The sequence below is a fragment of the Eulemur rufifrons genome, chromosome 25 (assembly GCF_041146395.1).
Source record: "Eulemur rufifrons isolate Redbay chromosome 25, OSU_ERuf_1, whole genome shotgun sequence".
NCBI classification, from domain to species: Eukaryota; Metazoa; Chordata; class Mammalia; order Primates; family Lemuridae; genus Eulemur; species Eulemur rufifrons.
The window spans coordinates 19114458-19140562 of record NC_091007.1 but is presented as its reverse complement, the minus strand read 5'-3'; the positions used below and the strand labels follow the sequence as shown (position 1 = coordinate 19140562).

The following is a 26105-nucleotide window of genomic DNA, read 5'->3' as shown; positions in this document are numbered from 1 at the left end:
ACAGCGGAATTCTTTCTTCCGGGGTACTGTCCTGCACAGGACATCCTACGTCCTTGGCCTTCATCACTAAATGCCAATAATATTCCCTCCTTATCATCTTGATAACTAGATGTCTCTAGAGGATTTCTATACTGCTTCTCAGTGATCTAGATGTCCCTGTGATTGGATTTCAAGATTTAATACAGCACAGAAAGTAAAATCTTTAAGTCATTTCTGCCTTTGTATTTCTGAGCCTTTGTAATAATTATGGGAGAAAAAAGCTAATTATATTCTATATTTAACTTTATACCCATTCTTCTAATATTCTGGAAGAAAGGTTTTAATGATCATTGTTATTACAAATGAGAAAACAAGTATAGATAATCTAAAAAAAAAAAAGCCTTAAATGTTCAGTATGAATTAATGTCAGAACTTGTTTTCTAACTTGGCTCTTGCTTAATGTTACAGATTATGTTATCTTTTGTAAAAGATATGCTTTTAGAGACTAATTTCTATTTAGCCAAACTGAAATTTGTTTCATTTGAAATTCTGTTTACAATTTTACTGCTAGACTCTTTTGGTAATGGATTTAGATAAACAAGCTATTAACAGAACGACTCTCCCTTTGCATCTCTCACATTTACTCTTAAGAAAGTTGTGAATTACAATTAAATATTATTCTGGGCAGAGAATACAGTATTTGGATTGCTCAGATACTCTGGTAATAGGATCAATGTGTCCTGTACCGATTTTCAGAAAAAATTAAAATTATATTTCACAATAATATTCTTATTCTATTTCTTTTTAACTCAGAAGACACCTAGGGAACTCATAAGGCTCTTAGGGTCATGTCTGTCTGTCATCATTGCACGGATGCAGATATTATGACTGTAAGAAAGTCAGGATAACAGAATTCCATTTAATCGCATAATTCTAAGGGATGCGTGGCCCAGCACCAATGAGCGTTTCTCCTTTAAACCTCCAGCCCCCAGCATATCTGTGAACCTAAGCCCTGAATACCAACCTCCTCCAAATTATTTTTTCCACTCTTAGCGTTTTCTGCTTGGAGGTTATGCCCAGCTGTTTGAATTCTCTCATTTAGGCCCCAGGAAATTATAAAGAAGTTAATAATTTTAGGGCAGGCAGATATTGGAAAATCCTTAAATACTAGTCTCAGGTTTACCTAGTGCTGGTTAACTACCTAATCAAACTGAAGAGCAATTAGATACTTTTTAAAAATCGATCTTTTAAGATTAATAAAGAGAATGTGGGGTAAGGAGTACTCGTTTAAAATCTCGAAAATGAAAAATGTTCCAGTGGAAAGGTAGACGCCGTTATCTCTTTCTCTTTCTGCTCTGATGCAGCGAGTGCAAAGCTGAGACCCGGGCAGTGAGGGACCCATGGGCGAGGCTCTGACCAAGTCGGCGCAGTGGACTGCCGCCAGCTATGGGACTGGAACCCTGGAAATCACCCCTCTAAATGAAGCGATATTGAAAGAAATTATTATGTTTGTGGAGAGTTTTATCTACAAGCATCCCAAAGAGGCAAAGTATGTTTTTGTAGAACCACTGGAATGGAATACGAGTTTGGATCTCTCAGCGTTTGGATCAGGCTACGTTGTCAGGTAAGCCAGTTAATTGCTGCTAAGATTCGGTTTAGGTTATTAAGTAGGAAACGTCTGATTTCCTTAGGTACTAAGTTTGACAGTTGATATCTCTGACATTTCACTTTGACACCTCCTGTTTTATGTTTATTGTGAAGGTACATCCTCATTCCTTTAAATGCACATTTTGGCTTGTGATTACCTTTTTTCAGAGGAATTTCTGTGAAAACATGTAAGTCAAAAATTCGTGTTAGGCCGGGCGCGGTGGCTCACGCCTGTAATCCTAGCACTCTGGGAGGCCAAGGTGGGTGGATCGCCCAAGGTCAGGAGTTCGAGACCAGCCTGAGCAAGAGCGAGACCCCGTCTCTACTAAAAATAGAAAAAAATTATATGGACAACTAAAAATATATATATAGAAAAATTAGCCGGGCATAGTGGTGCATGCCTGTAGTCCCAGCTACTCGGGAGGCTGAGGCAGGAGGATCGCTTGAGCCCAGGAGTTTGAGGTTGCTGTGAGCTAGGCTGACGCCACGGCACTCACTCTAGCCTGGGCAACAAAGAGAGACTCTGTCTCAAAAAAAAAAAAAAAAAGAAAAAAAAAATTCGTGTTATTTTCGAATGTGAATTCCATTGTGGAACCAATGAGTGCAGACAGCCCAAAATATCAATGAAGTGTTTGGGAAAGATTTGGCTAATGAACGCACAGCACATTGGTGGTTTGAGAGGTTCCGTTCTGGTGATTTTAATCTTGAAATTGAGCCACGTGGTGACCTGAGACCAAGGTGGATAATGATGAGCTGAAAGCTGTGGTGGAAGCGAATCCATCTCAACCTACGCATGAATTAACAGCAAGGTTGGACGTTACTATTCCAACAATATTGGACCATTTGAAACAAATGGGAGAGGTAAAGAAGCTGGATAGATGGAGTCCACATGAATTAAACGAGCATCAGAAGAGAAATGTCTTGAAGCTTGCCTTTCTTTGCTGTCACGACATAAAGGCGATGTGATGAAAAATGGATTCTTTTTGACAATCCCAAGAGTTCGGCACAATGGTTGGATAAAGATGAAGTGCCAAACACAGTCCAAAACCAAATATCCATTAAAAAAAAGCTAATGATGTCTGTTTGGTGTCCAATGCTGCTATTATTCACTACAGCTGCATGAAACCTGGTCTATCCATTACAGCGGATCTCTACTACAACCAATTGGATGAAATGATGAGGATGCTTGCAGTTAAATAGCTGAGATTGGTCAGTAGAGACAGGCCAATCCTCTTGCAAGACCATATGTCTCACAGACAATGCTGCTCAAACTACAGAGGGTGGACTTGAAAACTCTGTGTCATCCACCGTATTCACCAGACCTTGCACCAACTGACCACCACTTCTTCCAGGCTTTGGACCACTTCTTACAAGGAAAAATATTCAATTCTCAACAAGCTGTGGAGAACACTTTTTGCAATTTCATCGCCACTTGCTCTCCAGGCTTCTTTGCTGCTGGCATAAACAAGCTACCATTAAGATGGCAAAACTGTGTCAATAGTTGAGGTGCATACTTTGATGAATTGTACTGCTTCTTGCGATATAATACCAAAATTTTGATTTGAAATCAAACATTCATATTTAATGATCTAAATAATATCTTAATCGTACAGATTTTGATTGATTGGTTGTAGGTTTGGGGGCAAGTCACTTAACCTCTCTGAATCTCGGAATTCCTTAAAGCAGGGAGTGCAAGCCAGGGGCACTCAGGTCAAATCAGAGGATATTTCCCTTGGCCAACATGACACCTATCGAATTTTTAAATTTAGATTTAAATTTCTTTTGATAGGGGATACATTCTCTAGGTCACTACACTGCCCACATTCGTTGCTACTTTATACCTGGCCCTTCCACCCAGGAGCCGTTGGTTTTGTGATCTCTAATGTAGACAAAATCTCTTTTGGTATTTACACTGATCAATTACTGGGGTGGCTGTGGGGAGGGTGATGAATTGTGCTTGATACAAAGAGAGACTTCTTCAGAATTAGTGCTGTCCTCAAGGAGAACCTTTCCAATCTGAGATTAAAAAATAATAAATTCTATCTCCACTTCAAACAGTGGGCTATCATCTGATGTCTTTTGAACACTGCTAAAAATATAAGTTTACATAAATTATACAAACATAATTTAATGTAATAATTATAAATAACATTATAATATTTAATCAAATACTATAATTATGTAATAAATAAATTAACAAATATATAAAAATAATTTTATCTAACCTCAATTTACTTTGTACCTCAGGCATTCTTTTTACTATCACCTTGCTCCTCTTTGGTTTTGCATAGGAACTTTTAAGGTCTGACCATATCAAAAATAGTTCCCTGGCCAGCCAGAGCTTCCTATAGATGCTTTCTTTTTTGTTTACCTCTGGGATTATTTGTGAGAATAAAATCAGCATTTCATTTTTAGAACTGCAAAACCATTCTTGAACTGCATTTCAAGAGGTCTTTGCTTCTTACCTGGGTCTGCCTCCTCTCTGAATTTTTTGAAAAAAATTTTTAATGGTGTATTTTATTTCTAACTGTTCCAGTGGTCGCTTTCTCCCAACGTGTTTGTCATTTCCAGATTATTAATACTACCCCATTGTGTGTTGCTTCCACCTAAGTTCAGTGTTTTTTCTAATCTTGAAAGATGAACTCATAGGCAAAACCAATTAAAAACATATTAATTACATTTTTACCAAGATAGATTTAAAGCCTATGACAGAAAACAGTATCAAGATTGTCACTGTATCTCCCCTCGGTACTAATTTTGTGTTCCAAGGACAAACATGGCCACATCTGCCCCCCAGTTAGATGGGCTGTAGCACATGCCTCAAATACATCACTGTTTCTCTTTCTCTGTTCCTGTTCACTTGCCTTTTGCTTTGTTTCCCTTCTTACATCTCTGCATGCGGTCCTTATGTGCGGCCTTCCCTCCTAAGCAGGACCTTTTGACATTTGACACTGTGTATATTTTGAAACAACTCCCCCTTGATTTTTGTGCTGCTACCATGTTTACTCTGCACCTTTTCCGGGGGCCAATTTTTCTGTCCATCATTTTTCTTTCTGCCCTTTGTTGATGATATCTTTGATATTGGAAGGGATGAGAGGGAGATCGTTGCTGTGTTTGAAGGAAACCTCGCTCGCAAGGTGCTGATGTGAACCAGACAGGTACTGACTGCCTTGAAGGAGACAAAGGATACGGCTGAGGTTGTGGTAATAATGGGAAATACCAAATGCTTTCCCATCCAGGTCTTGACCCAACCCCGCGTTCTAGTCCCCAAATCAAAGGAAGTCAGCAACCCATAGGCACGCACTGTTTGCCGTTTCTAGCAACATAACAAGTGGTGTAAACCAGACACACCCTCCCATGATCAGAAGAATTTATCGCTAAAACAGCCCTGTGGTTCACATGCACTCTTCTGGCTTAGCTGCTAAACCTCAGTGTGCTGCTTATACATTTTCTGAAAGTAGGGAGGCTACTCTCCCTGAGACAGGATTCGGGTCCGTGTGTCCATGGGGAAGGCCAAAGTCATCATGAAGGATTTGAGCTTGGAGTCCAAATGTGTTTCGACCAAACAGGCATGTCCTTGGATGTTTTAGAGTAAAGGTAGATGTTTCTCCTTGTGTATATATTCTCCATTCTTTCAGGCCTACTGTTCCAACACAAGTCAGTTTATCTACTTGGAAAGTCTGATATTGCTGGGAATATATTTATATTTGTGGCCTGCCTTCTTGTTTGATATTGCACTTCTCCAAATGCACTCTCTGCAGCAGTCGGCAAAACTTTGATCAGCCTTTTTCTAAATTAAGCTAATCAGCACCTGATACCGAAACGGACACATGCTGAGAAGGTTTGTTTCATCAACTGTCTTCTCTCCTTTTGTGCAGATTATTAACTGAATAGATGGGCACAGTGCTTTTCACATGTTGCCTGATTTATCTTTTCTTTTACAATCACTCCCCATGTAGTCATCCTGTAATATTTGTCATCGTCTCTCCACGTTCAATTTTTTGGGGGAAAACAGCTCTACTTTCATTTTCATGGAAATCATACGTCTTTCTTTTATTACCATTTGCAATTGCTTTTGTTCCCTTATCAGACAGGATGAGATTAATCATCTTTCTAAAATACCTTAGAATAAAAGCCCCAATCCACTGTACACTAAGGACAAATGACACCACTCAGTGGTAATACCATCTGTTGGTGACACATAGGACTGAGGCGCTTTGATTCTTTAGAAGGTAGAAACTTATAAATTGGATGTGAAAATGTGAGTACCTGTTCTTGTCTTTTCTTCTCTGGTAGAAATACAGTATGTTTTTTTTTAAATCACATATGCTGTAATATTGCTGTATTTTATTAATAGTTTTGAATCTCACCACACTGCATCTCAGAAATGTGTGTGTCAGGACAGAATTATATGCTGGCAGGAGTTCTACAGGGACGGGAAGTCAGATCACCTGAGCAAAGCCCTCTTCTCCCCAGGAATGCACAATTCAAGCACAATTCATACCTTTCGGGGCCCTTCTGTCAATATCAGGAAAGGCTGAATTACACGATCTCTAAGATTACATTCGACCTCGAAATTGCACTATTTTATGCAACAATAATTATTGTATTTTGGTAAAATTTCTAAGTCTCGGTGATAGGATCAGTGGCTCTAAATTTTGTTACCAAAATTTAGCTCTTTATTTTTTTTTGTCCCTGAAAACTGCTAAATAGTTTCTCAACTATAGCCTTATTTCCTATATTACTATTTGGACATATATTTACTGAGTAATAAGACACTAAACTAGACACTGGGGATTAAAGAAAAGAGAGATTTCCCTGCTTTCTTGCTTTATAGTATAAACTGCGTATTTTTGGCCCCCTTCCACAATTCCAGTTTAAAAGTCTCTCTATCAGGACAGTGGATTTCATTGACAGCACATTGTTCTTGAGCTTCACAAAGTGAGTGCGGTGTTTTTCTTTCCACTCGTTCTTCAGGAGTTAGAAAGTGTGAGCGTGGGGACTCAAACCCACTCTGCGGCGTCCTCTGCAGAGCCAGCGTTGGATTTCCGACTTCGCCGTTAAGTCACAGGCTTCCACTAGCAGGAGCAATGGAAAATGTCACCTGCACCCTCCAGTGTCTCACCAGGAGTTTGGCTTTCTTAAGCTAAGTAGCTTGGTATTTTTGGCATTCAATCAGCCTATAACTTAGCCCTGTCATCTTCCACTTAGCGTAAGTGACCGGCCCTTTAAATGAGTAATCTTTAGGTACCAGCTTTCAAGAAATCTCTTCAATCCTAAGGACATCATTCCAGAAGCTTAATCTTAGAGAAAATTTGCATTTTGTACACAATGCATGTCACTGGCAAGTCTGGAAATATTTTATTCATTCATTTACTCTACGGACATTTATTGAGCACTTTCTACGTGCAAATCCTATTTCACGTCCTGGAGACAGCTGTGCCTATCTGTACCCAGCAGAACCCGAGTGATGAAGTCCCTGTACTAGTTTCCTGGCTGCTGTAACAAATGACCACAAGCTTAAAGTCTTAAAGCAACACAAATCTGTTGTCTTATGATTCTGGAGGTCAGAAGTCTAGAATGAATCTGAAGGGCCAACATGAAGGTGTTGGCAGGGCTGGGTTCCCTCTGGAGGCTCAAGGGGAATTTGTTCTTTCCTTTTGCAGCTTCTAGAGGCCCCTGTATTCCATGGCTCATGGTGCCACATCACTCTGACCACCGCTTCCGTCATCACGTCACCTTCTCTGACTCTGATCTCCTGCCCGTCTCTCATAAGGACCTTATGATTAGGTTTGGCCACCCAGATACCCAGAATTGCCTCCCCATCTCACGACCCTTAACTTGATCCCTCTGCAAAGTCCCTTTTGACATGCAGGGTGACACACTCACAGCTTTTGGGGATCAGCACGTGGATATTTTTGGGAAACCATTATTCAGCCTCCCACAGTCCCTGTCCTCTCATTTCTATTCTAGTGACATAGTGACAGTAGTAAGTAATCTGCGTCTGTCAGATTTACTCATTCGGATGAACTAGTGACATTTCACATCTATTTATCTGCATTGGAATTTAAAATACATCGAATCAGGTCTTAAGATGTAGGCAGTTTTATCGGGATGTTAGCATGTAATAAAAACCTACAGTTGGCTACATGAGGATGGTTTTATAGCTGGGTTCTCAGTTCTGTTCCATCGGTCTATGTCTCTGTTCTTGTGCCAATACCATGCTGTTTTAGTTACTGAAGCCTTGCAGTATAGTTTGAAATCTGGTAGATTGATGCCTCCCCATTTGTTCTTTTTGCTTAAGATTGCTTTTGCTATACAGGGTCTTCTCTGGTTCCACACAAAGCATAGAATTATTTTTTTCTAGATCAGCAAAAAATGATGTTGGTATTTTAATAGGGATTGCATTGAAACTGTAGATCACTTAGGGTAGTATAGACATTTTAACAATGTTGATTCTGCTGACCCATGAGCATGGTATGGTTTCCCACCTGTTTACATCCTCTGCTATTTCCTTCCTCAGTGTTTTGTAGTTCTCCCTGTAGAGGTCTTACCTCCTTAGTTAAATAAAAGCAGACAAAAACATACCCCAGGGAAAAGAATCCTTATTCAATAAATGATGCTGGGAAAACTGGATAGCCACATGTAGAAGACTGAAACAGAATCTGCACCTTTCACTTCTCACAAAAATCAACTCACGATGGATAACAGACTTAAACCTAAGACATGAAACTATAAGGATGCTAGAAGAAAATGTTGGAAAAACTCTTATAGACATTGGCCTAGGCAAAGAATTCATGAAAAAGACCCCAAAGGCAATCACAGCAACAACAAAAATAAATAAATGGGACCTGATCAAGTTAAAAAGCTTCTGCACAGCCAAGGAAACTATCCTGAGAGCAAACAGACAACATACAGAATGGGAGAAAATATCTGCATGTTACACATCTGATAAAGGACTGATAACTAGACTCTATATAGAACTCAGGAAAATCAGCAAGAAAAAAATCAAAAAGTGGGCAAAGGTCACGAACAGAAACTTTTCAAAAGAAGATAGACTAATGGCCAAGAAACATATGAAAAATGCTCAACATCTCTAATCATCAGGGAAATGCAAATCAAAACCACAATGAGATACCACTTATCTCCAGTGAGAATGGCCTTTATCAAAAAGTCCCATAACTATAAATGTTCACATGGTTGTGGAGAGATAGGAACACTCCTACACTGCTGGTGGGACTGCAAACTAGTACAACCTCTGTGGAAAGTAATATGGAGATACCTCAAAGAGCTATAAGTAGAACTATCGTGTGATCCAGCAATCCCATTACTGGGCATCTACCCAAAGGAACAAAAGATATTTTATAAAAAAGACATCTGCACTCGAATGTTTATAGCAGCACAACTCACAGTTGCAAAGATGTGGAAACAACCCAAATGCCCAGCAATACATGAGTGGATTAATAAAATGTGGTATATGTATACCATGGAGTTCTTCTCAGCCACAAAAAAACAATGGTGATCTAGCACCTCTTACATTATCCTGCATAGAGCTGGAGCCCATTCTACTAAGTGAAGTATCACAAGAATGGAAAAACAAGCACCACATGTACTCACCATCAAATTGGTATTAACTGACTTGACTGACCAACACTTAAGTGTACATATAGTATTAACATTCATTGGGTGTTGGGCAGGTGGGAGGAGGGAGAAGGGGATGGGTATATTCACACCTAATGGGTGCGGTGCGCACTGTCTGGGGGATGGACATACTTGAAGCTCTAACTCGGGCAGTGCAAAGGCAATATATGTAACCTAAACATTTGTACCCCTGTAATATGGTGAAATAAAAAAAAAATTTAAAGAAAACCTAGACAGTTTAGTTACTGTTCTAAGTGATAGAATCTATAGAAATTACACTGCCATGAAAACATTTTAATATTTTTTAAATGCAACCTAAAAAAAATCGTTGAACAGAAACACAAATCTAGGAGATGATAATTTCTGATCAGGAAAAGCTTGTTTAGGAAAACTACTTATTATTCTAAGGTAAACCAAATTAGGGAGTTTACAGGGGGAAAATAACCCACAGAAAGGATCTAGTTTGCCTTTAGTTGCTTTTTTATAGCTTTTTTTGGTTCATAAACACAGTGCAGCCAAGAAAATTCCTAACCACTAATTACTGTGGTGTAAAAATTTTATAAATGAAATAACATTAGAAATCCCTCAAACATGAATGGTTCTGCAGAACCGGTGATTTTTAAAAAGATGTCAGAAACCAACACGTTGGTAGAAAAACAAAAACAAAAACTGTGCTTATTTGAGTTCAATTGTGAATTCAAGAAATTGTTTCCAGTTTTCTTCCTTTCCATCCTATAACACTATTGTTGCTGTTAAGTTTGGGGATTTAGATGCCCGAGTGTGGAAGAAAGTGGGAAAATAGATGAGCTTCTAACCAGGGGTATTTATATTTTCTGTGTTTTATGATGAGACATAGGAATAATTGGTCTAAATGTCTCAAATTTAACTATTACTGGCATCCAGGTAACATTAAGCTTTCAATTTTTTTTTTTTTAATGTTTTAGTGAAACAACAGCCAAATCAGAAGAAGTTGATAAAAATGGACAGCCTTTGCTATTTCTCTCTGTACCACAAATTAAAATTAGGAGCTTTGGGCAGCTGTCACACTTTTTATTTATGGCCAAAGATGCAAAGCTGACGGAAGCGCAAGCGTGTATCGAAGGTGACGTTGACACTCCGTCCTGTGATCTGAACTTTCAGAAACAGTCTTGGGGGAAATCATTTGTTTTAGTCCCTTGGAAAAAAAAAAACAAAAACGTTCTACAGCCTAAAAGGTTAAAAAGTCATGTGTACAACTTCATGAAAATGTAATTAATTTTCCTTGGCCGCAGTGATCTGCATATATCAAATTTCTGCTTTAAAATGAAAGGCCTGCTACTTTACCATTAGCAGCTTTCTGGGTTTCTAATTTTAGCATGTGGGTTTAAAGAGAACCTTCTAAGCTTCTGGAAAGCTCCCAGTGGACTGTAGCCTGTTAGGTCCATATCGGGAGAGAAGACAGGGTATGCGGGCCAGCATCTGAACCCACCCTGTCCCCGCATACTGCCATGATGGATGACAGTCTGTTTCCTTTCCAATGAATGTAGCTCTTCCTTTAGCAGAGAGGGCCCTTAATAGTCTCCCCTTTCCTTTTTCTCAGCCGTATTCTATTGCGGACTTCACAGCCTCCCGGGAACAGTTCTATTCATTCAATTCTGCGGGACATATTCTTCCTCTTCATTAAAGATGTTCTCATTGTCATCTGATCATATAACATGCAAAAAAGAATACGATTGGTTACCGGCTGTAATTACGTTGTAAATATTTCTTCTAGGTAGAAATACCTAATTATCGGTAAAGATGTGTTGTCTGCGTTTTGTTTTTGGGGATTATGTGAATAGTGGGTCCCAGGTATAAGGTACCTGAGTTCTGCCCATTTCTGTGTGAGGTGGGAAGATGGTCCTTTAAGGAAAAAAAAAAAAAAAAAAGATGCCAACCTCAGGACTGCAGCCTCTTCTTTTTTTTACATCTTGCCTATTGTTCCTTATTAGGCAAAAGGGATGAAGTCTCGAAGACTAAAGCTGAGTTCAAGAAAGTAGTTAATAGGTACACGATTGTTCATTAAATTCAACTTGGTAGACAGACATAAAACATAGACTGTATGTATGTGACATGGCTGCACTTTGCCCTTCCTGCGGGAGCTGCGTGGCACGTGGCAGTTTGGCAGTCGGGTTCCTGCCTCTCCCCAGAAGTCGCCTAGCATGTCGTCCCATAAATCTCTATGAGATGACAGCCAGAAGGTTGATAAGTTGGGACCATGTTGATTCCTTGGTCTTCTTTTCCCTGCTGTCCCCTCCCCCAGCGTGGTCCTGCCCTCAGGTCTAAGACTGTGCTGTTTTCTGGTGGCGTCGCCGTGTCCTGTTGGGGAGTTGATGACATAGCTGTACGTTCCTTCATTCCAGCCAAGTCGAGCTTTCTGAATTAGTCCTGCAGGCCTTTCCCTCTCCCTGTCCCAGTGCACACGCATTTTCATCTTTCTCAGATTTCTCCATCCTAAACAAGGTTTCTTCCCTTTCTCCTGCATTTTCAACTATATTGCTTTTTGGCATTTACCAAATTCTGTTTTCAGCATCTCTGGGTTCAACTTTTACATCTATGTCAGCCTTGATCATGAGTTGGTATTTAAGTTTTTCACTGTAATTTTGGCATGTATGGATGTGAAAAGTGGTTAGGTGTGTTTTTCCAACTCTAAGATCAAACGGCATGGACAACATGAGCAGCGTGAACAGGTGGGGAAAGACTGGCAGCGATGTGTAGGCTCACAGAAGCTTGCTATTTTGGAGAGAAAGCATTTATGAATATTGAGTGCTGGTACACACACACACACACACACACACACATGCACATAGAGTGCTAGTGATCATTCTTCTAGGGTGATTTGTATTTCTCTATCTTCAAATAAATTCTGAATATATTAATGGAATGTGTATTCTGAACAATGCCCCACAGTCAATAAAAAAAGCAAGAAAGAATGTCTTGGCCTTTGTCCTATTAAGGAGATGACATATATAGATGAATTACAATACAAAGTAGAGCATCCCGTGAGTTATAAGAAAGGTCCTAAGTACGATGGCATCTCAGAAGCAGAGATGAATTCTAACTGGGTCGGTCAGAGAAAGCTTAATGAAAGCAACACATTTGAGTGAGCTTTGAAGGATTTGTTAGTCTTTATGTTTGTTGTACTAGAAGACAAGAGGATAATTTTTGTTTGCTTTTTTGTTAGCTAATAGAGACCCTGTAGCAAAAATCCTGGGCTCAGACTATAATACAATGAAAGAAGATGCAACTGCACTAAATGTTATTGATAAAATTACCAAAGATGATGATCCTGAAATTGAGACTAAGATCAAGGTTGCGATGCTGCTGAAGCAACTGGATTTGCACCTGCTCAATCATTCTCTAAAGCATATTTCACTGTGAGTCTTTAAAAAAAGGAAACCCTTAAAAATTAGTTACAAAGGTTGCTTTCAGAGTTTTAGAAAAAACAAGAAAAATAAAGTGTGGGAGTTATTGCTACGGATTTAGCATTACATTTTATTGGAATAGAATTTTAATTTTATTGGGATTTATTTATTGTACTTCTGAACATTAAAATTTGCAGGTGACATTGCTGGAACATTCTAGTGGGGTTTCATTCAATTCTGAAGACATCAAGTGGCCTCATTATTTTCAAAGACTTAAGACTATTACATAAATTATTAAATTATAATGGAAATATCAGATAGAGTTTGTATACTGCAAAACTTGTTCATTTTCCTGGTATTTTCTAGTATTATAGTATTATCATTAAGAAATGAAGTAAATATTTAATGTTACATTAAACATAGTCACTAGTTCCTTGATGTTTTAACAGTGCTATTATGAGATTATAACATGGCTAAGATTAACTTGATTTTAATTATAAAAAAAGATATTTCCCCTGATACAGTGGAATACATTCATGTGTTTTCTGTAGTCTGTCTTAAAGCATTTAAGCTGAAGTTTTAAACATTTATTTCAGAGAAATACGCTTAAATCCAGTGCCTGTTAAGAAGGATATAGAGCTACTGCAACGTTTCTCAGGAAAAGGAGAACAAACAGTCTTGGAATCTATCGAATATACCTCAGGTTTCTATCTTCTCAGATTCATTTTACGTTATTTCCATTTGCATAATTATATTTTCAAAATTCTTTCACCACCTACATTAGAATTAAAGGTTTAAGAAAATGAGAACTTCAAATTTCAACAGTATTTATTGTGTGGGAGCCAACACATTTTACAAACCTGTAGGTTAAGGAACTCATTGATTTTTCCATGATTGGTTTCAGATTATGAATTTTCAAACGGATGTAGAGCCCCCCCGTGGAGACAGATTCGTGGGGAAATGTGTTACGTGGTGGTGAAACCCCACGACGTTGAGACTCTGTGTATTACCTGCAGTGCAGAAGGAGTATTTTTAAATGGTGTAAGTAATTTTTTAAAACCCATAACTGAAGCCGGTGGACTTTGGTGATTAGCTAGGTCTCTGCCACTGCTGGCACGTCCCAAGGGCTGTACCTCGATGGCCGCAGAGAACGAAATGCTTTTCTGTGGGATTGAAGCAGATTCCCGTGCTACGCGCTTGCTGAGCAAATCCAAAATCATCTGAGAGTCAGCACTATTCGCCCCCATGGCAGGGCACGGATAAGCCAGTCTTCTCAGAAACAGGCTTCAACGTGGGCCATTCCACTTTATAAAACTAAAACGTCTCCAACATAACCAGCTCACTGATTAGTTACAGGTATTTAAAGAAAGAAAAGGCAAGAAAGGGACATTGAGATATTAATAATGCGGAAGTCATACCTGCAGCTTTTATCCTGGGAGTCGAAGTCCCGGAGGGGGTTATCCAAACGCAGAAGGCTGGAAGATGTGCCCCGTGAAGCTGGGACTTGCACCTCTGGGCAGGGGCCACTTCCAGACTGTCCCCTCAGAGTCGGGACAGTCTCCGTGCAGCAGGGACTCGCCTCTGGGGAGCGGGTGCTGCCCAGTTAGGGCGGGGACCCCAGGAGCTCAGAGGAGGATCCTTGCAGAGGTGGCAGAGAGGGGACCCGGACCTTTGAAGATGGAGAACTGGTCGGCTGATGAGGACATTTCTGGGGGGGCGTGGTCAGCCTGGTTCCAGTACTGTGAAAAAAAAATCAAACCTGGAAATTGGAACCAACCGTTGCCACTGGAAGCAGCTGCTGCTGCCAGGCAATGAAGGGCTGTGGCCGGGATGACTCTGACAGGGACAGGGGACCACAGGAAGGAAGAAGCACGTCTGTCCTCCCTCTGCCACCCTTTCAGTCTTCCTTTAGCTGCCTGCAGACTGAACCTAACTTGACCTGGCAAAGGGGAATCAAGCTCTGCAGGCTCCCAGCCCAAGCCAAGTGGAGATTATCTCTCCACTCAAAACTCACGCGCCCAAATTCCGCTTTGGGCTGCTTGGGCTGGGAGCCTGCAGAGCTTGATTCCAATGTGTACTGTCTGGGGAATGGACACGCTTGAAGTTCTGACTCGGGGTGGGGGGATGCGGATGGGGGAGGGGACGGGTGTATACCTACATGATGAGTGCGATGTGCATTGTCTGGGGAATGGACACGCTTGAAGCTCAGACTCGGGGGGATGGGGGGGCATGGGCAATATATATAACCTGAACTTTTGTACCCCCATAATAAGCTGAAATAAAACGAAAAAGAAAAAAGAAAAAACAAAAATTCTAGAAATAAAACCTGCCCACAAAAACAAACAAAACCACTTTTTAATCTCATCTCTATTCACTGAACTAGCTAGAAAGAGCTCAGCTTCCCCCCCCCCATGCCATCCTGCCCTTAGTGTCTTGGACACACACTTGATGCTCACAAGCAGAATTCTACAGAGGGGACCCACATCCTTAAGGGGGACTCAGCCACCCCAGGGAACTGTCTGGAGAGTCGCTACACCTTGCCTGGGCTTGGTACCCGCGTGCTGGCACCTCCGCCCTGGTGCCCTGTGGGCGACTCTCCGGCACGGCCTTGGGTGCTTTTCCTAACATGCCACATAGCTCACGTCTGCACAGACGCGGTAGCACCTGAAGATGATTTTGCTCTTGGTTTGGTTTTCGATTTTAGAAAAATGAGCTCTAATCAGAAAATGAAAGTTAAAAGAAGGAATGATTTTCTCTGATGTGCTGGGGGGAGGGCAGGGAGTCTTTAATCATAGGGGTAGGGAATTAGGAAAGGAAAGGGACAGAAGGACGAGGACAGACGGGTGGAGGGACGAGGGTGTCACAGAGATCCTGACCCTGGAAAGGGAGCCTCTAGCAACTGCGCTGACACGGAACAAGAGCAGAGTGTGACAAACAGGAACATGGGCTTTTCTGTGGTGACATTCTAATCGGAGGCCTTCTGCGACTTCACTAGCTGAGGCTTCTGAAGTCATAATGCCTTGTCACAGTGGAGGAGAGCAGAGAGAAGGAAGCTCTTCTCTGCTGAGCAGCCGAGGGCCCTGAGCGCGTGTAGGAGGTACCCAGCAACTGCTGCGTGGATGGATGAATGAGCGGACGAGTGAAGGAATCAGTTAGTGAATGAATAAATAGATAACATCAAGGGGGAAGGGTTTTGCCTGTGCATGTCATGTATCATGTCCACCATATGGATCCTCTAGAGAGGAAAACAATCGTGTGCTTAGGTGGTGAAGTGCTGAGCCCGTTCCTATATTGCTGTGACATTAATCTAGCACCAAACTTCTTTTTTCCCCAAAGGGCAAAACAGATGATGAGGGAGACATTGACTATGAGAGAAAAGGTGAAATTTATAAAGACCTTGTCACATTTTTAACGGAAAAATCAGCAAAATTTTCCGAAAATATGTCTAAACACGTAAGTTTTATGGTCTCTTTAGAACTTTTGTAACATGTTACTCAACTACAATGTTACAGTCCAAGAATAATAGAGAGGAATTGGACCTATGTTTGGACACGGCTTTTAATTATTAGTGGTTTTTCGGTGCATGATGCAAAATAAATATCGTAAATATAGCTCTGTAAAAATGTTTCTGATTTTCTTTAGGTAAAAGTTATACTATTTCGAATTGCTTTCTATATAGGACTTTTTCATCTTCCCTTTTGAATTAATATCACTAAGAACAGAAGACTCATCCCTGTTAGTGAAGCCTAAATGTTTCATTTTTATCCTGTCTGGGCATCCCATGGTTACTGCTTAATTGGATTGTCCTAATAAGTATGCCGGCTATAGGTGCACAAGAACTGTGCTGCTTTTGCGTCTTCCATGGTTGTTGAAATAGTACTGGATAAAGAAATCAGTCAATATAATATTTTATGAAATAAAATTTTGGTTGAAGCTGATGGTGGGAAAAAAGGATACGCAAGTTAGGTAAGAAATACTAATGCTATACATGTAGCCCCAGGGTGATTCTCGAGATTGTGTAAGGTGCTGGGTGCCGTGGCTCACATCTGTAATCCCAGCACTTTGGGAGGCCAAGGTGGGGGGATCACTTGAGGCCAGGAGTTCGAGACCAACCTGGGTAACATAGCGAGACCCCATCTCTAAAAAAAATTAGCTGGGCGTGGTGGCATGCACCTGTAGTCCCTGCTGCTACTTAGGAGGCTGAGGCAGGAGGATTGCTTGAGCCCAGGAGTTTGAGGTTGCAGTGAGCTATGATTGCACCACTGCATTCCAGCCTGGGTGACAGAGCAAGACCCAGTCTATAAAAAAGAAAGAAAGAAATAAAATTTTAAAAAAGAGTGTGTCAGCCCCACAGGTATCAATCAGATGGAAGATCCATTTCCCTTCTGGCTCTGACACTTCTGGGAGCTCCATTCTCTGGACAGACTCCTGCTGCACCAGGACACTCCTCTTTGTAATCATCCTATGACCTTTGCTTCCGGGTGTGTGAGCACCTGATTCCTGGATCTCAGTTTTCCTTTTTTTTTTTTTTTTTATTGTGCTTAAACATATACATAAAACATAAAATTTGCCATTTCAACCATTTTCGGGGTAGATTCCGTGGCATTAATTACATTCACAATGTTGTACAACTGCCACGACTGTCTATTTCCAGATCTTATCATCACCCCAAACTAAAACTCTACCCCCATTAGGCAGTAACTCCCCATTCTCTCTCCCCCAAGGCGTCGATAAACTCTAATCTGCTTTCTGTTTCTATGAATGCTGATTTTAGATATTTCATATCGGTGGAATCATACAATATTTGTCCTTTTGTGTCTGGCTTCTTTCACTTAGCATGATGTTCTCAAGGTTCATCGTGTTGTAGCAAGTATCAGAATTTCATTCCTTTTTATGGCTGAGTAATATTTCCCTTATGTATACAGCACATTCATCTATTGGGGGACAGCTGGGTTGCTTCTACCTTTTGGTTATTGTGAATAATGCTGCCATGAATATTGGTGTATAATATCGGCTTGAATTCCTGTTCTCAATTCCTTTTGGTATATACCAAAAGGTGGAATTTCTGGATCATATGGTAATTTGTATTTAACTTTTGGAGGAACTGCCAACCTGTTTTTTTCACAGTGGCTGCACCAGTCTACATTCCTACTGGCAATGTGTTCTCTTCACATCCTAGTTGACACTTCTTTTCTGTGTTGTTGCTTAATTACAGACTCCTAGTAAGTGTGGCATGGTATCCCATTGTGGCTTTGATTTGCATTTCAATAATTAGTACTAATGTTGAGCATATTTTCATGTGTTTATGAGCCATTTCAATACCTCCTTTGAAGAAATGTCTATTTGAGTCTTTTGCCCATATTTTAAATTGTATTGTCTTTTTTCTTCTTGAGCTGTAGTTTTTATATATTCTGAATACTAACCCACTATAAGATAGAAGATTTGAAAATATTTTCTCTTCATCTGTGGCCTGTGTTTTCACTTTCTTGATCGTGTCCTTTGGTGCACAAATGTTTGTAATTTTGATGAAGTCTAACTTATCTATTTTTTCTTTTGTTGCCTGTGCTTTTGGGATCATAGTTAAGAAATCATTGCCAAATCCAAGGTCATGCTAATTCATGCTGCGGATCAGTTATGGTTCTCTTTGAAAGAGGCAGTTGTTTGTACTTGGAAACCTTATTGGGGTCTAAGCATCCTACAACTTTGGCAATGCATTCTGTCACAATTTCTATCACTGAGTGGCTTCCCTTTTTCCCCGAGTGTATAAGCTACTTTATAAGTGGCTTCAGTGGCATTATTTCCAGGTCTTCTTGCTGCCTGAAAGAATTGTCTTTGCTTTTGCTTTTCATCTTTTAAGTTCTGTGATACAACCTTTTGTGCCTCTCCCTCTAATTTAAAATATTTATGGTCCTTATGAATGTTATAACGCTGATGAGCATTGAATTTCTTTAATGTTGATATTGTGGTATCACAAAGCAAGCAAATCATCTTATCTTCAGCAGAAACAAGATAATGTTGCAATTCCCAATCCTCATTAAAAAAATCTGTTTTCTTCCTTCGGCGTTCTCTTGGTCTTCTTTTATGTGACGGGCTGTTAAGCAGACAGAATTAAAAAATACTGTTGAGCTGTGCAACTATTCACAAATTCCACTTCAGACAGAAACACAAATAACAAACTGGCGTACTCATCCTCCATAAACTCTCGCCAACCAGCCACATGCGGTAGCAGCGCCAGTCAGGTGAGGGAAATTAGAACTAAATCATGAGCGTAGCAGCCGTCAATTTAGCCCTTGGGGTTTACTAATGTTCTAATTGTGCCAGGCAGTCTGGGAGGATTATTTCCTTGAAATTTATTTTATTCTTTGGTATTTTAAATACATTCATTTTAAAAATAAAAATATAAAAGATGAACAAAAATGTATTAATAAAAATAAAAGGATTTATTCTGTAAAAATTTGGATATGTCAAAAGGCTGAACTTAAGGACCTGTCCTAGAAGGCCACACATAGGTATGTCACAAATGATATCATTGTAAAAATTATTCTTAATGTCTTTTTTTTTTTTTTTTATAAAGGCGATTGATTTCAAAGAACAACAAAAGGAAACGGATCAGCCGGGTGAGGCAGCCAAGGAGGAGGCTGGAACGCTCCAGAAAGCTATTTCTGGTTCAGACAAGAAGACACTGGAGAAAAACCAAATCAATTTTGGGAAGAATCAAATGGCCAAGAGATTGGAACCCAGCTTAAACTGGAAGGTCACCATGGATTACAAAGCGTATGTGGACATTCGCGTGATAGGTTTGCAGATACACACGTATTGGCCCAAGTTTTCATGGAACTTTAACTCATAGCAGAAAAATATAGAGTAGATACCGCCATGTCCCTTCAAAGTACAGATTGAGTCCTTTCTGCTGCCCTTAATGTCCGGATGGGAAGACTGGACAGCAGCAGGGTTTGGGCCTGAAGCACTGTGAAGGGAAGACCCAGTTCACTTTTAAGCAGTCGGTGGGTCAGGACAAGTGACAAAACCCATGGAGAAGTCACTTGGGAAACGTAAACGCAGGGGTGGGGACCTGATCGAGGAAGCACAGGGAGAACACGGAATGATTAAGTCATATGGTGTCCATCGGGGAACCAGCATAGACGGGCTGTCTTCTCTATCAACAGAACTGCAATACCGTAAAACGCCTGGAGTCTCAGAAACCTTAACCGGCCCACGTAAAGTGGACTCTGGTTTGATGAATGAATGAAATGTCCAAAACTAGCTCCACGCGGGGCCCTCTGTAAACAGGTGGCAAAGCAAAGACCAAGGGTCAGCCTGCCTAAAAGCTGAGGCAGTCAGAAGCACCTGGAGCCCTTTTTAAAATTCAGCAAATACCTTGCAAGTCTCAGCCTATATTTAGTGTCCTGTGTTTTCCCATGATTGGGTTAAACACTGACTTCTGGCGGATCACACAGGGGCCTTCACCTCCAGAGATTCTGAGAGCCACGAGGTGATGATGTCTTGGAAGCAAACCCAGAGAGCTACCAGCGGGAAGGGGTCCTGTGGAAAGGGGGGGCAGTCTTCCTCCTCTGATTCTCACTGATTTGGGGGTGTTTGACCTTTTTGACTCCATTTGAAAGGGTTAGTGTGAAAATTAAAAATGTGGAGGCGACGCTATTAACTGGGAAGTGAGTTTTAAAATATTGCTTTTCCCATGTGCTTACTCTTTCAATTATGAAATTCCTCAGCTAGTATTTAAGGAGAACAGTGTGTGCCAAGGACTGTGCTAAGCCTGGGAGCCTGGGAATGGCAGGAAAGCCAGGTGCAGGCCCTGTTGCAAGGCTGGGTGGGGAAGATAAGAAAAGAGCAACTGGAACAGAGGGTGATAAGCACCCGGAGTAGGAGACAAGGGGTGCGGGACTCACGTGACAATGGCAGCCTGTGGAGACCCGTACCTAATGCAGAGAAGTCCTGGGCAAAATGTTTTCTCAATATATGAGCACCTGGCTGTGCTTGAGGAACAGAAGGGGCAGCTCCAGGGATCAGGTGAGGCTGGCGCTCATTCATAGCATAAAATTCTAAACCATAGCATAAAATTCTAAATCTAGTTTTTTGTTTTGGTTTTTTTTCTAGCCGCAAAAGCTCAGTAAAAGACAGCCAAGAGGAGAAACGAGGAGCAAAGATTGAACGCAGAAGGTCATCTGTCCCAGCTGGAAAAGCACAACAACTTCGGTACGTTTCTGGTTGGCACACCCAGCCCCCTAAAGCCACCTTCACACGACGGGCTGGCAAGCAGGCTAATTAGTGGCATTTTCACTGTTCTCACATTAGGGCCCTATGGTGTTTATGTTGACATTTACTAGGAATGTTAGTGAAAAGGAAAATACTGGATTTCTTTAAATATATTTACAAGATAGCTTCTTTCTTCTTTTTTTTTGTCCAGACAGAGTCTCGCTCTGTTGCCTGGGCTAGAGTGAGTGCCATGGCGTCAGCCTAGCTCACAGCAACCTCAAACTCCTGGGCTCAAGCGATCCTCCTGTCTCAGCCTCCCGGGTAGCTGGGACTACAGGCATGTGCCACCATGCCCAGCTAATTTTTTCTATATATTTTTGGTTGTCCGGCTAATTTCTTTCTATTTTTAGTAGAGACGGGGTCTCACTCTTGCTCAGGCTGGTCTTGAACTCCTGATCTCAAGCGCTCCTCCTGCCTCGGCCTTCCAGAGTGCTCGATCACAGGCGTGAGCCACCACGCCTGGCCAAGAGAGCCTTCTAATGCAGAATTACTTGAAATACAGTGATTTACTGGTATCAGTTGACTCTAGGAAAAGAAATGTATTTAATGCAAGAGCAGCAAGCTGAGTGTTAGGAACACTGGGCTCCTGACTTACCTCTTGCCTGTCAACAGTCACATCCTGGCAAAGTTATGTCATCTGCCTGGGCCTCCCTTTTCCGGTCACCAATGTCTCTGCCACTTCTAAAGTGATATATGTTGTTACTAACTAAAACAATTAGTGACCATTACAAGGCCAACTAGTAAACTTCTTAACCTGATTTTCAAAAAGGGGTATTTGACCTTTGTGACTCAGTTTGAAAGAGTGAGTTTGGAAATTAAAAATGCATGGGCATTTGACAACAAAAGTGACATATCTGGAGGAGGCCAGCCACTTTTATTAGAGAGTTTCAGAGTGGTGGTGGGGGTAGAAATGGCAGTAATCCCATGTGATAAAATTTGTATGCTTGGAAGAAACACAAGTTCACTGTACTACATTTATGATGTTTTTACTCTTTTGGTTCATCATAATAAAGTATTCATTTTGTTAAACAATTTTTTTAACTTTTTATTTTTATTTTGAAATAATTGTAGATTCACAGGAAGTTTGATAGATAATAGAGGTCTCACATATCCCTCACCCAGGTTCCCCCAATGGTTACATATTACACAACTGCATAGCACGATATCAAAGCCAGGAGAGTAACATTGGTACAGTGTATACATCTGTCATCACGTGTAGATTTGTGTAATCCACTACTCTGTTTTCCATTTCTATAATTTTGTCATTTCAAGAATGTCATATAAATGAAATAATACATTTTTGATATTTGCCTTTTTTCAGCACCATGATACTCTTTGAGATCCATTCAAGTTGCTTCATGTATCAATAGTTTGTTCTTTTTTATTGCTGAATAACATTTTATGATATAGATGTACCACAGTGTGTTTAGTCATTCACGTAGTGAGGAACGTTTTAGCTGTTTGAAGTTTTTGGCCATTACAAATAAAGCTGCTATGAGCAATTGTATATAGGTTTTTGTATAGATTTAAGTTTTGATTTCCCTAGGATAAATGCCCAATTCCTGAAACACATGGTAATTGTATGTTCAGCTTTTTAAGAAACTGCCAAGCCTTTCCAGAGTAGCTATACCATTTACAACCCCACCAGCGATCCATGAGAGATTCAGTTTCTCCTCATCTTTGACAGCATTTGGTGTTGTTGCTATTTTTTGTTTGAGCTATTCTGAAAGATGTGTAGTGATATGTCATTGCGATCTTTGCGTTTGGCTGGTGATACTGAACATCTTTTGATGTTAGCTAGTGGTGTTGAACTGATGGCTAGTGATGCTGAACATCTTTTCATGAACTTACTGCCATTCACACATTTTCAATTTTCTAAAACAAGACTGTGTAGAATTGGTGATAGTTCTTCTAGGTTTTGTATAATTCCGCAATGAAACCATCTGGCCTTGGAAATTTCTGTTTTGAGTTTTAAAATTATGAATTGAATTACATTCAGAGTTGTAGAGTGGTTCAAAATTATCTGTTCCATATTGGATAAGTTGTGATAGTTTGTACTTTTAAAGGGATTGGTCCATTTTATCTAAGTTGTCAAATTTATGTATGTACAGTTGTCCTTTGTTTTCCTTTATTGTCCTTTTGTTATCTGCAAGATCTATAGTGACAAATGTCATGTTTCATTCCTGATATTGGGCATTTGTGTCTTTTTTTTATGTGTGTGTGGCTCAATCTTGGTAGAGGTTTTTCAATTTTATCGGTCTTTTCAAGAAGTGGCTTTTTAAAAATTCATTTTTAAGAACTTTTTCTGCTTTCAATTTTATTGATTTCTGCTCTTATCTTTATTATTCTCCTTCCTCTGTTCGCTTTGGATTTATTTTGCTCTTCTTTTTTAAAATTAGTTTCTAGTTTCTTTAGGTTACTGAATTGAGACTTTTCTTTTCTAATGTGAGCATTTACTGCTATCTATTTCCCTGTCTGCACGGCTCTAGCTGAGTACAAGTACAAATTTTGATATGTTGTATTTTCATTTGCATTCAGTTCAATGCATTTTTAATTCCCCTTGAGACTTTCTCTTTGACTGTTTGATTATTTAGAAGTGTATTGTTTAGTTTCTGGGTGTTTAGAGATTTTCATGTTATATTTCTGTTCTTGATTTTTAGTTTAATTCCATTGTGGTCATTGAATATACGCTGTATAATTTCAATTCTTTTCAAGTTGTTGTTGTGTGTGTACCAGCAAATCTTGGTAGAGGTTCTTTGGGTGCTTGAAAAGATGTGTGTGTTCTGCTGCTATTGGCTTGGAGGGCTCTACACATGTGGATTAAATCCTGTTGTTTGATGGTGTTGATTTCTTCTATATCCTTGCTTATTTTTTTCTAGTTATTCTATCAATTTTTGAGGGGGGCCGTTGAAATCTTTAACTATGATCATAGATTTCTTTCTATTTCCCCTTTTAGTTCTGTTTTTGCTCCACGTATTGTGCAGCTCTATTGTTTGGTGTACAAGGATTGCTGTGTTCTCCCTGGTGGATTAACTTTTTATTGTTATGTAATGTCCCCTCTGTCCCTGGTAATTTGGTGATTTTCTTTTTTTCTGAAGTTTATTTAATCTGATATTAACACAGCCACTTTTGCTTTCTTTTGATTAACGTTTGCATGGTATATCTTTTTTCCTCCTTTTGCTTTCAGACTACTCATATCATTATATGGAATTGAGTTTCTTGGAGACAGTGTATAATTGGCTTCTCTTTTCTTGTTTTTAATCCACTAAATCAAACTTGGTCTTTTAATGGGTGTATTTAGTTAATTTACCTTTAATGTCATTACTGATATGTTAGGGACTAAGTCTGCCATTTTATGTAGTTTTCTGTTTGTCCCTTCAGTTTTTCATTTTTCTGTTTTCTTTTTCCTGTCTGTCGTGGATTACTTGAGCACTGTTTAGAAGTCCACTTTGGTTTGTCTATAGTATTATTGGTGTTTGCTTCAGGTATTATATTATGTATACATGACTTATCACAGTTTACTAGTGTTGCCTTTTGCCAATTTGAATGAAGTATAGAAACCTTATCTCCTTTTATATTCCTTTTTCCTCCCCCATTTACAATATAATTGTATTAAGTATTTCCTCTACATACATTGAGAACCACATTCTAGAGTGTTACAAGTTTTGCTTCAACCATCAAGCATGATTTACCTGTTTTTTTGTTCTTTCCATTGCTCTTTCTTCCTCCCTGTTGTTCTAGAATCCTTTCATAATTTCTTTTCTGTTTACATAGCTTCTTAAAGCCATTCTTTTAGGGTAGGTCTATTGGTGACAAATTCTCAATTTTCCTTCACCCGAAAATGTCTTGATTTCTCCCCATTCCTAAAGGATATTTGGATATTTTTGCTTGGTGTAGGATTCTGGATTTTCACCCCCAGTACTTGAGGGGGTTGGCCTTCACAGTGACTGATGAGAAGTTGCTGTTATTTGAATTGTTTTTCCCTTATAGATAATACGTCATTTTTTCTGGCTGCTTTGAAGATATTATTATACATATAAGCTACATATAGCTTTGTACTATACATACAGCTTATGTATCCAGCCATTGTTAATATAACTTCTCTTATTACATGGCTGGGTACTTTCCGGACAGCCCTTGTACATTCCCTGTTGTTGTTATTATTCTTAGCAAAAGTGTTGAAAGGATTGAGGAAATTGTTAGTGACAGCTCCTCAGAGAGTGAGGAAGAAGAAGAAACCCCTGAGCATCGTCAGGAAGCAAATGCAGATCTGCCATCGGAATACTGGCAAATTCAGAAGCTGGTGAAATATTTAAAGGTAAGAAAGACCTTTTTTGTTATGTTTGCAATGTTCATTTTAAATGCTTTCCCACAAATATATACTCTGCTTCCAAGTTTACTATATGTTTCTTTCAAAGCAGGGTAGTAAGCATTCCTGTTGTTATTTAAGTGTGTGCAGGGGAAGGTCTTATTCCCTGAGGATGCAAAATTAGTCCTCATGGAGCAGTCAGGCTGCCTGGTACCAGCCTTCTCTCCTGGCTGGGGAGTGGGCCTGGGCAAGACAGACACCAGATATTGTGACTTGCCATCATTTTATGATTTTCAGTATGATGTGATAGAAAGAGTATGGATTTTTGAAGCTGGACTTAGGTTAAATTTTAGGCTGTATCTCTTATTCTTGATGTAGCTAGTGAAAAGTTGTGATTTGGAGCCTTAATTTTCTGAATCCATGGAATCAAATTAATGATACCTGTTGTATAAGATTATTTTAAGATTTGAGAAAACACATTTGAAACATGTAGTGTTTCTGACATGTTGTAGGTGCTTATAATATGTATTGGACCATTTCTATTTCTCTCTTAAGTCAGATAACATGTATGAGAATATTTCACATGATAACTGGCCCATATAATGTGTTTAAGCCCTTGAATTGGGGGTAGGGCAAAGAAAATGGCTTGCCAGATCCCAGATTAATATTCATTTCTGATATCAGATGGCAGACATTGATGATACCTAGGCCTTGTTGAAAGCTGAAGTCCAGAAATACTTGTGAAAAAAACATTTTGACTTACCTCATGTTTTCCTCCTGCTTTTCCATGTCTGTTCAAATCAGCCAAGGGCATTTGCTTGTGGCTTTGCGTATTTAAAGGTATTTATGTGATTGCTTAAGCGTACTCTTCC

General features: G+C 39.9%; 1 protein-coding gene across 1 annotated transcript in view; it reads left to right on the top strand.

Annotated features, from left to right (window-relative positions):
• The first annotated feature begins 1379 nt into the window (after window positions 1-1379).
• The window catches only part of ODAD2 (outer dynein arm docking complex subunit 2), a 137970-nt gene continuing 113244 nt past the window's right edge, over window positions 1380-26105 (top strand). The window contains exons 1-9 of the mRNA XM_069458857.1: window positions 1380-1603; window positions 10212-10369; window positions 12470-12662; window positions 13247-13353; window positions 13555-13691; window positions 15987-16103; window positions 19225-19424; window positions 20766-20864; window positions 25095-25242. Of these exons, the coding sequence (XP_069314958.1) occupies window positions 1380-1603; window positions 10212-10369; window positions 12470-12662; window positions 13247-13353; window positions 13555-13691; window positions 15987-16103; window positions 19225-19424; window positions 20766-20864; window positions 25095-25242 (1383 nt within the window). The remainder of the gene's footprint in view (window positions 1604-10211; window positions 10370-12469; window positions 12663-13246; window positions 13354-13554; window positions 13692-15986; window positions 16104-19224; window positions 19425-20765; window positions 20865-25094; window positions 25243-26105) is intronic.